The sequence below is a fragment of the Arvicanthis niloticus genome, chromosome 4 (genome assembly GCF_011762505.2).
Source record: "Arvicanthis niloticus isolate mArvNil1 chromosome 4, mArvNil1.pat.X, whole genome shotgun sequence".
In the NCBI taxonomy this organism is placed as follows: domain Eukaryota; kingdom Metazoa; phylum Chordata; class Mammalia; order Rodentia; family Muridae; genus Arvicanthis; species Arvicanthis niloticus.
This window is the reverse complement of record NC_047661.1, coordinates 22,559,323-22,575,941: the sequence shown is the minus strand read 5'-3', so window position 1 is coordinate 22,575,941 and position 16,619 is coordinate 22,559,323. Positions and strand designations below refer to the sequence as shown.

The 16,619-nt window shown below is 36.0% G+C and overlaps 1 protein-coding gene across 5 annotated transcripts in view; it reads right to left on the bottom strand.

Moving 5' to 3' along the window:
• Afg2a (AAA ATPase AFG2A) overlaps positions 1-16,619 on the bottom strand; it is a 174,279-nt gene that overhangs the window by 136,301 nt on the left and 21,359 nt on the right. For all 5 annotated transcript variants that reach the window (XR_013109776.1, XM_034499853.2, XM_034499854.2 and 2 more), the window contains exon 10: positions 10,261-10,415. Coding sequence is in view for 4 of the 5 variants with exons in the window: in XM_034499853.2 (XP_034355744.1) it covers positions 10,261-10,415 (155 nt within the window). In the remaining variant the exon portion in view is untranslated. The remainder of the gene's footprint in view (positions 1-10,260; positions 10,416-16,619) is intronic.

Here is a 16,619-nt window from a genome sequence, read left to right as displayed (position 1 = left end):
ATGTCTTCCAGTGTGGTGGTTTGAATAGCAATGGCCTACAAAGGCTCACCAGGGAGTGGTACTATTTGAGAAGGATTAGAAGGTGCAGCTTTGTTAGAGGAAGTGCATCATGGAAGATAGGCCTATACTGGATCCAGTATCTCTTCCTGCTGCCTATGGATCCAGATGTAGGTTTAGGACACACTACAGTAGCTACCTGAATACAGCCACGCTCCCCCTTTGAAAATGAACTAACCCCCTCTAAAGTGTAAGCAAGCCCACAACTAAATGTTTTCATTCATAAAAGTTACTTTGGTCATGGTGTCAACAGTGACTAACATATCATGGGAAGCTCATTAAGCAATAAGCAAAAGACTTATTCTGTCTCCTCCCACCCCATTTCCTGATTATAATTTTACCAGTTACTAAAACTAAAATTAGCTTTGATATTAGTGTATATGAGCCTAGAACCTTGAACCATCGACCAAGGACTGGCAGAATCATACTTATTGTTCACCAGAGCAGGCAACAGTGATTAGTATAAATTGGTATGCATTTGGGAGAAGTACAACAGAGCTATTACATCCTGGTGTGCAGCTCCTACTTGTACATTCCAATGTCTTTGATTTGTTCTTTATAATTTGTATTCTGAAAACATTCAGACAGAATGATTCAAACAAAAGATAATCAAGTACACACAAAGATCTGAGCAATTAGCCAACTTTAGTAATCCCCACATCTACTTTAGAGAGAATTACCTTTCTCTAACAATCTGAAGACTGACACAATCAATTTTTGAATTTTCTGATTTTTTTAATCAGCAAGCTGGAAAGATGTCACTTTTTAACAACTTTATCTCACATAAAAACTTTCTGGAATTTTAAAAATGATAGTAAAGAATAAAATAAGGACCACAAAGTACAGAGGATTCAGGAACTCAATCTAATAGCAAGGCACCAAAAGATGGTCTTATCAGAATGCTCTTCAATTTAACGATTTGCCAGTGAAATACATATGTATAATCATGCATCTCTTCACATGCATACTCTTGAGAGGGAGAAAAATCCTATAGAGTATGACATGCAGCACTGTAGATGTGGAAGTCAGGGAAGCAACCAACTTTAACTTGCAAGAACAAAAATGATAGTGTATTCTGAAACCCTGTGAGCCATTCATTTTTGACTCTGCAGTTACATGTACACAGCAAAAACACTACATAAACATATTCCAGGAGCAGATTCTTTGGAGCACAAGAGTTATACATTAAGTATCCTAGCAGTTGGCAGAACAAGTACTTGTGCCAGTTTAATACATATACAGATAAAGATTTTAAAGGACAATACAGAAGACCATGCTTGTAATAAATAAGCTTTAAAATTTTCAATTCTGCTGGGCAGTGGTGGCGCACGCCTTTAATCCCAGCACTTGGGAGGCAGAGGCAGGCAGATTTCTGAGTTCAAGGACAGCCTGGTCTACAGAGTGAGTTCCAGGATAGCCAGGGCTATACAAAGAAACCCCGTCTCGAAAAACAAAACAAAACAAAACCAAAAAAATTTCAATTCTATTACCCTAAATGAATAGTGAGGATGTTTCTTCCTGTCTATAAACTAGCTCACAAAATACAACTCAATAATCTATAGTAAAATTTTGTATTCAATATATCCGAAAAAATGTTTGCTTTTCAGAAAGTCTTTTGAAGGTTTGTTACTCCAACCTCTAGGTCCCTAACAATACTTAGTATACTTCCCCTTTTATGGTCAATTCAACCTGTGGGATATCCGGGAACTAGAATCAACATGTACATGAGTCCAGACCTGTTTTAGATATATGTTGTGCAAAAGGCAACCGATGTCCTTTAAATAAATTTTAAATAAAATCCCATTAATCATTTGATGCCTATTCATAATTGGGCATGCATATGATTAAGTCAGATTATCATGGGAAATGATGCAGTGAACAGAGATTTACTCTATAACCCAAACCTATCAATTAAAATATAAATCTACCTTTATTCTAACCCTAATTATTATTACAGCTATTCTTCCTAACTTGTATTATGACTGAAACATATGAGAGAAATGCAGTCACTTTGTAAGAATTACCTTTTATATGTATTAGGGGCAACAGGAGCACAGTGGAACTGGCTGATTACCACTTTAACTTCAGAAAGTATTCGCTTTAAGTATTTTATCTTTCAATAAATACTATGCTAAGCTTTCTAGGACTGTCTTAGTAAGTTACAGTGACCTTACCTAGCAGAAAGCTCTTACAAACCTAACCAAGTATTCTATGGCTGGGACCTTTCTTTTTCTGTCTCTGTCCTGCTTAATGTGGCTTTAAAAAAAAAAAAAAAATGTTTTTAATGCTAATACAGTTAGAAGAAACAGCTGCTGTCAGATAAGCATATAAGTGAGAGAAAATTCCACAAGGAAAATATGACATCTTTTAAGACTTCCTAGATGAGCACTCCAACAGAACATTTTAATTACACATCCATACAAGCCGAAAAACTCAATACATAAAATTCAAAACTACTTTAAAGGGCTAGTTCCAAAGGGGAAATGAAAACCTACAAAGGGGCTTCAGATCCTGGGGCGGTTACTGAGAAGACAGTGTCAACTCAAAAGGGACTGTTGACCTTTAATCAGAAGCCAAGTTTTATACTGTCAGGAACAAAAAACACTATTAAAGGTGGTATTTCACAGAAAATACTATAACAAAAAGTACTTCACGCTTTGATATTTTCTGCTAATAAGTGCCAGCATAAATTTAAGAGAAAGGCAGTGGTTTAGTACCTGTTCCAAAGTTATTACTGGGCCAACAGTAACTTTGTAACATTAAAATACACATACTTGTCCAAAAAAAAAAAAAAAAAAAAAAAAAATCCAACCTAAGATCTCAGGAAAAAAAAAAAACCCTGAATCTCCAGATGCTCCTTTAAAAGGGATCAGAAAATATGCTCTTAAATATTAATGGACGAAGTGAAAAAAATAAAGAAGCACATCACACACCCACATGCAAAGTTTTCTAGGCCATTAAGATGGTGGTCAATGAAACTTCCCTAAAACAAGTCTGAGCTTTAGTTCCACTGTAAAGCCTGAAGGCTTATGTAAGTCTCTCTCCTATTCATTAAAACACACACAAAACAGTCTTTTAGTCAGTCATTAAAAATTCCTAAGTACACATACAAATGCAATATATGCCCACAACTATACGTCAACAAATGTAAAGGATAACTATTGGGTACTAAAAATGAAATAAAACTAATTTTAGGACAGTAATCAGAATTGCATGCAACCGTGACAATCTTTCCACAGCTTTGTATTGTTTCTCCTTTCTCCTAAAAAGTAAGGTATAATGAACCGAATGAAGGTGTTAAACTCTAAAGTATTTTATAAGATGTAAATTACATTTTTATTTTTGGCAGTACTTACTTCCTGGTTAAAATTAATCTATTTCCCAAATGTGCTCTCTTGTTCAATTTTATTATTTATTACTATAAAAATGTAGAAGACAATGATCTTGGGAGCAATAGAAGATACTTTTCTGTCTAGACAACAAGAAACAAAAATAAGATGAAAATAAAAAGGTCTGTCAAAATAAACGCGGAATTAAGAGTTTCTACAGGTTGTATCATCTAACCCAAGAAAAGCAAACCTTCTTAGCAATGTATCATAAAAACCTTCAATTCTTGGAGTCTGTTAAAAAGAAAGAAAAAAAGAATGTTCATGGTATTTAAAAAGCAAAAACGCAAATTCCTCACAATTATCCTAACTAAGGGTATATGAAGACTGAAATATAATTACAGTCAATTAAATCGTTTCACTCAAACTTTACAAGAGGAAAGAGCCACTAATAAGTTCATCTGATGAAATTCAACTGACAAGGCACATCCAGAAGTAGTTCATCTGAAAAGGTGCCAGAAAAAACACAGCAGTACATTTTGAATATCTAATTAGTGAAACAGACTTCTAATGGTTTATGTAAGTAGTGTGTCACCCATAAAACAGAACTCAAGCAATGTTTACTTCAGAAGTGACATTAACTTGATAGCCATCTCCCTCACGTTGATGTGGGCTTATTTGAGGTGCTGGAACTTTACAGTTAGGCTGGAGGTGCTGATGAACATAGCTACTACCTCAAACAGCTTTAACAGACCCCAGGTTGGCCTTAGGCTTTAAGTCTATCCCTATAGTTTTACTCTAACTACCCCAGGACCAGTCTTGAGGGCTCAGGCTCCAGGTCTATCATCTCACCATAAACCCTAAGTCCTGAAGACTGAGGTTCGAGGCCAGAACTCACAGAACAAGATGTCATGTCTACCCATTTGCTGAGCCAGGATCCTGGCTAGACCATGTGAGGCTTGCGCAGCAATTAGCATGTAGAGTCTGTAATCTCATAATAGGTTAACTGGAGAAGACATTTCTTGAAGAAGCTAACCTGTAAAAATCAGAAGAAATATCTACTGATTCCCCTATATAAATAACATCAAAAGGCCAAAATGATCACAAATAATTAAGAAAGCAATACCACCAAAGGGACAAATTAAATCACTTGTACTATACCTGAATATCTAGGACAAGATGGATCAATGCATGGTTAACAACAACAACACCACCTGAGAAACTACAAATTGATGAGCAAACCCCAGAAAACAGTCACCTTAAAAAGATCAGGGAATTATAAAGGACCAAAGATACACAATTACATAAAATCAAGAAAGTAATATATAACTAAGGGGATTCAAAAGAGAAAAAATAAAGAACCAAACAGAAATTCTAACACTGAAGAACACAGTGACTAGTAACCAAGCTACAATCCATAGACCGAGAGAGGTTAGGTATAGAGAAAGAGTAAAGGGCGGACACATGGATTCCGAGGAGCAATAGAATAGATTTTATAAGCAGACTGGGGTCAAGTGGGAAGGAAACAGATCACATGGGGAAGGGTAAATACCATAAAGGGAAAGAATGTAGGTGAGACAGCTAGAATTGAAGGGCATTTGAGGGATAATATGGAAACCTAGTACAGTGGAAACTTCCTAAAATATATAAAGGTGATCTTAATGAGGTGTCTTAATAATGGGGGATGCAGAGTCCCAACATGGCCATCTTTTGTTATTAAACAAGGCTTTCTTCCAGTATCAGGACTCAGTTGCATTCAGTTGAATTGCTGGCCAAATGAGGGTCAAATGAAAATCCTCCTAACACCCAAGGCTGTTGTTAAGACAACAGGTTGCTCTCTGCAGGGCACCATTGCTGAGAAAAATGACCATGCAGTTCACTAAACATGAAGAAGTCCAGTTGGTACCTACATACTTCACCTGTATGTTCTAATGTCTTTGTTTTGGAAAGATTACCAAAAAAGGAAATGTAAACACCAACCCACCCACAAAATTTTTGACCTATAATCTGTCCTGCCTACAAAATATGCTAGGACAATGGTATCACAGAACTTGTGGGAATAACAAACCAATGTCTGACTTAAGGACTTAAGATGGAACCCATATCCAACATTGCCTGGGTGACCAAGAACCAGACACTAAATATCCCAGAGACCTAGGGTAAAACCAAACACCACTGATTTAAAAATAAAAAAGAAAAGAAAAAGAAAGTATTACTAAAATGACTCCTAATAATATTCTGCTATATTCATAGATCAGTGTCTTATTTAGTCACCATCAGAAAAGCTTCATCCTGCAACAGATGAGAACAGATGCAGAGATTCAAAGCCAGACATAGAAAATCTAAATGGGATGTCTCATCAAATCCCTCCCCCCATGTAGCAGAATTTTCCCCCAATTAATTTAGATATTAATATAACAAGCAGCCTGTGACTGGACAGGAAAAAGAGAGATAGAGCTAAGAGTTTCAGGGACAGGAACAGTGAGGAGGAGAGGGGAGGGGAGGGGAGGGGAGGGGAGGGGAGGGGAGGGGAGGGGAGGGGAGGGGAGCTAACAGTATCATATAAGGGCTAGATAATATCAGAATAATTTGTCTTATCTAGGTGGGCAATTTATATCTTTATCAATTGGCTCTGAAATTATTGTGTGGGTATCTTGTGAATTGAGAATTTATTGATATATAAATCTGACTGATAATTATAAACTTGTAGAATTTTGATTTATTAGGTTATGGGGATTTGTGACAACTAGCTGCAGGGGGTAGATGGCTGAGAAGGTACAAGTGGCTCTGAAGCAGGTGAACTGGAGCTGGGAGGACTGCTGCCAGGGGTCTAGCCATGGAGGTGGCAAGACTGAGACCGCTGGGGCAGAGAGTAGCTGGGTATAGCATGGGATGGTGCCATTTTTTAAATATTTCCTACACCCCCACAGCTCAGGGAACCCTATGGAGTGTAAGGGACAGAGAGGATTAAAGACAACAGGAGAACAAAGGCACCTGAATCAACTAAGCACAGTTCATATGACCTCACAGAGACTGAAGCACCAAGCACAGGGCCTGCATAGGTTTGCACCATGTCCTCTGCATATATATTACAGTTTTTAGCTTAGTATTTTTTATGTGACTCCTGAGTGTGAGAACGAGTGGATTTCTGATTCATGTACCTGCTCTTAGGACTCTTTTCCTTTTGTTCGGTTGCCTTGTCCAACTTTGATATGATAGGTTTTGCTTTATTATATTTTGTCATGTTTGGTTATCTTAGAAATCTGTTCTTTTCTAATGATAGACATAAAGGGAGGGAAGAGAATGGGAGGGGAAGAGAGGTAGGGAGGAACTGACAGGAATAGAGGGAGGGGAAAATATAATCAAGATATATTGTATGAAAAAGAATATTTTCAGTAACAGGGAAAAAAATAAAAAATTGAAAGAAATTCTAAAACTGAACAACACTGTGACTTAAGTAAAAATATGAAATAAAAATGTCAATAGTCTATCAAGCAGGTGAGAGAAAAACACGGTGGTTGAGAGATCTTTTGAAATTACCTAACAAAATGAGAAAAAGCCGTGAAAAAGCCCACAGGACTCATGGAACACCACCAAGCAAATGAACATAAAGGGCATAAAAGTTCTATAAGGGGAAAAGAAAGGGGGTGAGAGCTGAGTTAGTGCTTTAAAAGATAATGGCAGAAAACTTCCCAACTGTGCACAGGTAAGTGGGCACAGAGACTGAGAAAATCCCTAAAGACTTCAAATACAATAAATGTGAAGATTTATCTAATCACCAATATGCACCAACAAGTTTTCAAATATCAATGAATACTAAAGCAGCAAGAGAAAAGCAGATCAACTTGCACACTGCACACCTCATCCCCAATAAGGGCTTAGCAGAAACCTTGCAGGCCAGGAAGGCTGAGATGACTTTTTACTTTGTGGAACTGGGAATGGAAACAGGGCCTTGCCTTGGGCATGGCAGGTAAATGCTTAACCACATGACAGGTCCCTAGCACTAGAAGATATATTTTAAAAAATAGTCCACAAAGAATGCTGTATTAAAAGGGGGAGAAGGGCTTTAGAAATGAAGAAAAATGAAGAGCTTTATCAGACTAGCAAAAATAATTAGATCTGCTTTGTAAGAAATGGTAACTGGCATTTTTCAATTTGAAATGAAAAGATGCTAACAATAAAATATATACTCCCTACTTAAGGTAACAACATACTAAGATCCAGATAGTGTAACCCTGTTGACAATGTGAATATATCATTAAGTCTACTATGAACCTAAAGGACAAAAGTACTAATAGTAACTTAACTATAGTAACTTGTAAAGACAGATGATATAACAAAGATGTTAAGCATGACATGAGTACTACTAATGATGTAAGGTGCAGCTGCATTTATTGGCTTAAAACAAACTTTGAGCTATTAAAAATCAGATGTAAGTTTAATCATAAGAAACCTGTAACATACAGAAATTATGCGGAAGGAATCAAGACACTGCTGCAAAAAAATCTTCACAGCACAAATGAAGGCAAGAGTAGAACAAAGGAACTACAAAAAAGAAGACAGCATGGCAGTAAGCTCATGTCTAGCAACAATTAGTAATAATAGTCATCCAGATTTTTTTTCTTGAAATCAGCTAGGGATATTACAAAAATCCACACATAATTGGTACTTTCTGTTCCTGTGAAATTGTGTATAATAAATTCTGAAGAAACATTAAATATCTTTAGTTGATAATGGTCAAACTTGTCTGTTCTAAAATTAGGCTAATATTTTCCAAGAAAACTAAGCTTACTAAAAAAAAAAAAAAAAAAAAAAAAAGTTAAAATATAACCCATTCTATCAATTTAAAGTTTATTCTTGATCATCCATTCAAGTCAAAACAAAACAAAACAAAAATGTACACTCATAGAATACCAGTTCATAATAGCTTCAATCACAGTAGTAAAAAGCTGGAGGTAACAGATATCATCAATAAATGTATTTATCATAGAATACTGTTATGGTTTGGATCTTAAGACCTCCCTCAAAGCCCAATGCATTAAAGGATTGATTGATTCATTCATTCATTCTTTCTTTCTTTCTTTTTTTTTATTGGATATTTTATTTACATTTTAGATGCCATCCCTCTATTCCCCCCACCCATTAATCCCCTATCCCATCCCTCCTCCTCCATTTTTGAAAGGCTTCTTTCTTAATTAAGCACCTTGGACAGTGGTGGAACCACTACATAATAAACCCTACTAAGAGGTTTCAAGTCACAAGGGATGTGCCTGTAAGATAAACCATGGTCCCTTACTTTCTCACTTTAATTTCCCAGGTTACACAGGTGAGAAGTTTTCTTTGCCATTCAATCCTACCCCTCTGTCTCTGATAACCAACAATATTTGACACCAACACTATTTGACACCAACAAACCTGAGGAAGCTGGCTATGTAAATCAAATATTTTTAATACAAGCACGAGGACCTGAGTTTGGAACTCCAGGACCCACACAAAAACCCAGATTTACCAATGCACATCTGTAATCTAAGTGCAGGAGAGGCAGAGACAGACCCCCTGGAGCTTATTAACCAGTCAAGCTGAATGGATAAGCTCCAGGTTCATAAAGACACTTTCTCAAGAATAAAGTGGAAACCAATTAAGGAGAGTATCAAGACTGATATCCAATCTCCACATATATACCTATGTATGCACACTTACATACAAGCATGTGCACATATACACATACACAAACACATATCTTCCCTCCACCGACTCCTTTAGAGGCAGAAGCAGAAGGAATCATGGTCACCCTCACTACACATTGAGTTCAACTAGCCCTGTCTCAAAAAGCCAAACAATTAAAATTCTGTTAAAGCATGAACAAAAGAAAATATTTCTTTTATTAAATCTATTCCTGGGTATTTTGATTTAGTAGCATAAAGCTGACTTAACCACTGAAATAAAAAAAAGAACAAACTGATATATGTATAACTATTTGGATCTGTGATTCTCAACATTTCTAATACTGTGACTCTTTAATAAAGTTCTTCATGTTGTAGTGACCCCCAGCCATAAAATTATTTTTGTTGCCAGGCAGTGGTGGCGCACGCCTTTAATCCCAGCACTTGGGAGGCAGAGGCAGGCAGATTTCTGAGTTCGAGGCCAGCCTGGTCTACAGAGTGAGTTCCAGGACAGCCAGGGCTACACAGAGAAACCCTGCCTCAAAAAAACAAAACAAAACAAAAAAATTATTTTTGTTGCTACTTCATAACTGTAATTTTGCTACTGTTATGAACTGTAATGTAAATATCTGACATGGGATCCTCAAAGGGATCACAGCCTGTAAGTTGAGAACCACTGATTTAGATGAATTTTCAGAGAATTATGTTAAGTGAAAAAGCTAATTCTAAAAAGTTGTATCCAGTATGATTCCATTTATATTATTTGTTTAAAGAAATAAAAGTTTAAAAATGCAATGAGGACTGAGTTGCGTACAATTATAAAGACATGAGAACTCTTGAGGTGATTTGAATGTGGTGATAAGCAGAAGTTTTTGTATCTGATAAAACTCCACAGGCCTAAATACACCAGTTATTCAAACTCCAAATGAAAGTGAGAGTCCGAGGCATTCCGAGTCAGAGCAACAAACCTAAAAATATGCGTGCCCCATCCAGTTTTACAAGACGCTGTCACAAGAGAAAAACAGGTAAAATACATACAAGAGGGCCTCTCCTGAGTTACCACAGAACTTCAGCTTTAACTGTCTGAAAAGAATGTTGTACTTAAAACGTGTATTTTTAAAAGGTTAACCTAGTAAGTCAGTCATCTTGGAGTCTCAGTTTCCTTAAGAATATTATTCAAATAGTAAGGATGGCAGAGAGTATAAATTACTCACATTTGGGACATCAATTGCTACCTCTCTCATAGCACTAGGCCTGATGTCATTCATCCCCTGTAAGAAATCATTTAGGGTAATCTTCACCATGCCAGCGACCTTGCTATCAGGGAGATTAGGCTGTTTCCTTAGGACTCTTCGTAAGGCATACAGACCTACAAAGAGAAGAATAAAACAAAACTGATCACTTATTCCATAAATATCAACTAGGTAACAACAGTACAACCACAAACTCAGTGGGTCTTACAGCACTTACAATACTTTGTACGTATGGCATGAAGGGCAGGATTAAGGGTAAAGGGGACATGGAAGATTAAAGCAAACTCAAGTGCTTAACAGGCAGTGGAAACACAACAAACTGAAATTACAATGAGAGGACAGGTATTCTGCAAACATAAAATAATGTTTAGGGTGTCATTAAAATGGTACAATAGTCATAAGCCTTCTGCCACTCATCTTTTTCTGAGTACACTAAATCTAAGCCAAAAGTTTAGGAGACTGGGGGAAAATCTGAAAGGAATTACTCAGTTGGTACTTGGAAATGTGATTCTCAAACAAAAGACCGGAGACGACTTGAGACTTTAGCACACACCTAAGTTCTGTACTGGGTGGTACTTTTATGAGGGTACTAAGAGAGACTGGAGATGGAAGACTGAAGACAGAAGGCTCACTCAGGAAAGTTTACAATTTGGAGAACTAGAAGGAACTGGTTTTGTTTGGTTTTTTTCTTAAAATAGGAAAGTAACAGAAATAAAGTAGTATCACAGAAATAATACACTAAAAACATTCAAAAAATAAAATTTGAAATGTAAAAAACTTAAAAGATGGTTCTAACTAGAATTATCAAATATGCTAAGTTCTTTACTTTGGTATTTGCTTACAGTTCAAACACTGATGAGACTGAATATCCAACTACCTCTTTCAAATGCCAGGTATGAAGTTTCAAGTGCATAGAACTATAAGAGTTTAGAGCCTAGATTCTTATCTGTGGGCAGTAACTCTATATAAAGTCTTATAACTGAATATGGGGTTAACAAAAAAAATCTGGCAATAGATTTCTGAACATGCAACAGTTAATTCAAAATTCAATGTATAATGAATTTTTGCAGTGTTTCTATGTGCTACACAGCATAACAAGATTGTAGTCTTAGTTCTAAGCACAAAATGGAAACACTTTATACTGCCTAAGTTTGAATCCCAGCACACATTTAAAAAAAAAGGTATGGTAAGGCATGACCCTGTAATCTTAGCACTGGACCAGAAGGATCTCAGTGTCCTGCTGGCCAGGCAATCTAGAGAATCAGCAAATTCCAGGTTTGCTGAGAGACTGTCTCAAACAGTATGGTGAAAAAAGAGAGAAGACAACCAATGTCTATCTCTGGCCTCCACATGTATTTTAAATTTCCTAGAATCTAGTACAATAAGTGAAGAGAAAAAAAAATGTTGTAGATATCATTATATATAGAGAAAACTATAACAGTCTTACACATGGAAAATAAAGGAAGTTACGTACAACTGAAATGAGTAAATGCTTCTGTGTTTCATCCTCAGCCAAGAGAAAGAAAGAAAGAAAGACAGACAGACAGACAGACAGACAGACAAGCAAGAGAGAAGGGGGGGGAGATATTGATTCTCTTTTTCAAAATATTTTATGGGGTCATAGAGAGACTAACAATCTAAATTATAAAATTCTATAGATGTTTCCAAATGTAGAAAAAACAGGCAGGTAGATAAATACACACACACACAAATCTCAATATTTCATATAAAGTCAACAGACTCATAAACACAGAATCCAGAACAGACTCGGTACAAAACAGAATGGAACATCATTTTCATGAATTGTGCTGGTCAGCAGAATATCCAAATAGAAGAAGTGAATGAATTACCGGTAGTGATGTGAAAACAAAGAATACGGTATGCAGAAGTCCAGGTAAGACAAAATAGTCATGACATTACATTTGACCAACATTACTAGCTATATTCCAAAGTTCTGGGGATGGACCCAGATCTTCATGCACATTAGGTAAGCACTCTACTGAGCTATACTCAGTGAACACAATTTCTTAAATAAGATACAACAATTGATAAATTGAATATATTATATTAATATATATAATAAATGTATCTGATTATTAATTTTTGATCCTCCAAAGACATCATGAAGAGCAAATACTTAAACCATAAAATAGACTTGACTGCACTGCAGGAAAATAAAATACACATCCAACAAAGCCTTACATCAAGCTATATATTAAGAGTCCCTACAAATCAACAATATTTAAAGCAACATTAAAAACCCTGAAAATCTGAATAAGCACAATATGAAGGAAAATATATACACTGTAAATTATCATTATTACTCGTAACATCTTTATAATTGAATACAGCAATGAAAATGAATCACAACTCAGAGTAAAATACTAGAATTCTTGAGTCACACTATGGGTCAAAGACAACAGCGCCAAATAGAAAAAACTCATCTACAAAGTAAACAGTGATCGTCTCTTGAGTTAAGATGATATGACCCAGGCAGGGAGAATGATTCTCCTTTTCCATCCTGTTCTAAGCACTGCTAAGTTCATTTTAGAAAATTCGTTACTCTATGTTATGGTTTACAAATTTTCACGTCTATATAGATTAATTCAAGAAGTTGTTTTTTTTTAATTAAGTAAATAAAAGTGAAGTGAATTGGGGGTGGGGGAACATTATGAAATAACACCAAGGTGATACTTCAAGAAACTTAAGTGAAAAATCAAAGAATTATTTTACCTAAACTCTAGTAAGTGGATCATACTCCGTAATAATTAAGAAGTTACTGCAATCAAAGTACTTAAAGCCACGATGACTTAGAAAAAGAACTATGTTTTGAAAAGTCATGATGATTTAGAAAAAAAAATGTTTTGAAAAGCTTTGGGAGTTATCTACACAAAAACTCTAATCACTATAGGGCATTTTAACAAAGCAAATTAATAAATTATACTAGATGGCTTAATACAAATAAAATATACTAATGGACATTAATAAAGGGCTTCATGACTGAGCCCTTATAAAAATAACCATTTCTAGAACATACTATATAAATAGATATGTTATGGAAGGTGGGATGAGTAAAAGAGAAAAATTCTACGACCTGAAGAGATGGCAGAGAAGAGCTATTATTTTGAAAGTATTTTTTGAAAAAAAAAAAATTCAAAAGGCTATTAATCAATACAATTGTTCTACATCTATACCATCTGAAAATTCAGTTACAACTTATATTAAAGCAATTAACTGCCAAGGTGAAAGAGATGGATAAAGGTACCTGATGCCAAGCCTAGTAATCTGAGCCTGATTCCCAGGGCTCACATGGTTGAAGGAGAAAATGGACTCTCTTACATTGTCCTCTAATCTCCACAAAAGGGCTGTGAGACACATGTGCATTAAGTAAATAATTTTAAAGGTAATTATTAAGTATTATTGTATCATTAACCATTGAGAAAATATACTCATGGACTACAGGCAGTCTTCAATACTGACTACTAATTCATTTTAATATTTACTGAGATCCTCTTAAGCATAATTTATTCAGTAATACATTGAGCTTTTGTCTGCCTGGATATTGAGGAAGATAGACTTGTATCTTTCAGCACAGTATTAATAGTACATAAAAGATATATATATTAATATGTGTATATATATTTTATATATATATAAAACAGGTTAGTTACTATGATACTGTAAGACTGCTAATAACCCCATTTAGCTGCTGAAGAAACATAAATTAAGAGGCAGAATAAAACTACCATTCTAATTCAGCGTTTCACAAGCTTTCATCTAGTAAACCATGTGTGGTGGTTTGAATAGAAATGGCCCCATAAACTCATGTGCTTGAAAACTTGGCCTATAGGGAGTAGCACTACTAGGTGTGGCCTTGTTGGAGTAGGTGTGGGCTTGTTGAAGGAAGTATATTACTATGGAATCAAGTTTAAAGTCTCATATACTCAATAGAGGCCTAATGGAGGCAGTCTCCTGCTGCTTGTGAATCAAGATGTAGCAAGAACTCTCAGCTCCTTCTCCAGCATCATGTCTGCCTGCATGCCATCATGCTTCTTGCCATGTTGATAATGGACTAAACTTCTGAAACTGTTAGCCAGCCTCAAGTAAATTTTTTCCTTCATAAGCTGCCAAGGTCATGGTTGTCTCTTCATAGCAATAAAAACCCAAACTACATAACCATACTAGTTCCCTGGGATTTAAAATACTGATTTTTTTTTTAAATAGAGTCAATATTTTAATTCAATTATAGAAAAAATTGTTAGAATTTAAAAATTGGTGAAAAATGTCAGAAAGAACCTTTCTTTTTTTATATATATATATATTTTGTTTACATTTCAGTTGCCATCCCCTTTCCCCATTTCCCCTCCCTAGAAAACCCCTATCCCATGCCCCCTTTTCCTTTGTGCTTTTATACATTTTTTTAAATGTTAATCAAAGGCTTATAAGTTTGGTAATGCTCAATCAAAAGGGTAACCCAATACCCAACCTATATATATAAACTATCTTTGACTGGTGGAGACACGTGAACATCTGCCTCCATGCCGCCCCCCCCCCCCCCCATCGCCTAGCTTCACCCTTCCTGTTAAAAATAAAACTTTTCTCTCAAAATATAATTAGAGCATAATTATTCCTAATTGTACCAGTGAGGTACAAGATAGTCCTAATACTCAGTCCATCATTTTGTTGACTAGCCAGAACCTCTGTCATCTCTCCTAACTAAAACACTTAGTTTTGAACCTGGCTTTTTTCTTGGCTTTAGAATGAATGTCAGCTGAAAACCATCCACTCAGATCTTTTCTCTCAAAGTAAACAGCCAGGATTGGCTATGAGACTATAGGTCTTCAACCCCGTCAGAAATCCAGAATGACTGAGCTAACTGAAATTATGGAAAGCACAAAGCATAGCTTCTAAAACTCAGCCAATTTATAGAGACTGCTGAACACCTGGAAAGCCCCTATACTACCGAACGTTGGAGCATCAAATCTTCAGCCTTCTGGCCCAGAATCATCTGACAGACCTTAGTGATGCAGAATTATTAAGGGCTGATTACTCTGTCTAGGCAGATATAATCAGTCGACTATTCTGCAAGTGTGTCCTTTTCTGGACAGTAATTTGTCTGTAGATGGAAAGAGGCAATTCTTGCCTAGTGGCTGTCACCGCACAACTGGAGTAACTCTAAGGATGTTCAATTTCTTCTTAGAATCCACGACAGGAAGCTGTCAGGAGCAGACAGGTCTCTAATCAAAATGAACATTAATATAGAAATATTTGTAACATCAATTCTACGGATTTCTGACGTTTTGAAAACCAACTATCCATGTAAGGTAACCTGGACTGTTGTCTGTCAACTCCTCTCAGCTATTTCTAAATAAAATATGGAAAACACCCTAACAATAAACTCAAAACTATGAATTTGCTATAGTCCCTTAACTCATAGGCTAACCGTTCCAAATCAGTTAAAAAAAGTTAAAGAAGGACTGGGTCTAAGCCTTGTATTCCTAAATGTGTTATACAGGCACAGAAAGAACCTTTCATAACAGCTACACTATTGACTGTCACAAAGGAGATGCTCCAAAACCAATTCTGCTTTAAGGTAGTCTACATTGTAAGCAGCATGTCCATTTGAGATAAAATATTTAAAAAGCTGCTCTTTGTTTACAAAGGTGAGCTTCAAAACAGAAGTCTCTGGACAAGTTTTTCACAGCACATCACATCAGTTCAAATTCTAACATATGGAATAAGTCTGACTCTCAGGTATCACCATTAAGTATTATAACTGATTAGACAACAAAAAGTCCAGTTAGGTCAATAATATTGTATTTAGAGAATAATATTGTATTATAGAGAAGCTCAGAGGTTATCACAAACTTAGAATAAATACCACATCAAATGCAGTATCAGTCCCATAAACTGTCCAACAGCCTGAACATACATACTCCAGGGAAGCTCCTTGGCTACAACTACTCACTACAGGGATTCTCCATGATGATACCACAGCAGACTTGGTGAGTAACTTGGGTATTTCTGTCATCTTCTCTTTCCCTTATCCAACAAAATTCATGGTGGCAATATCACCCCAGGGCTATCTTCCCTGAGTCCCTCAATTCACAAATAAAGAATAAGGCTCAAACTTGACTAAGATGACAAATTTGATTTTAAATACAAATTTACTCAACCCTTCCTCAAAATCTATTCCTGTGGTAGGAGAGAAGCCTTAGCAGTAGAACACTGGCTACTTTTCCAGAAGATGGGGGATTTTCTCAACACATATATGGCAGCTCACAACTGTCTGTAATTCCAGTCACAGGGATCTAAAACCC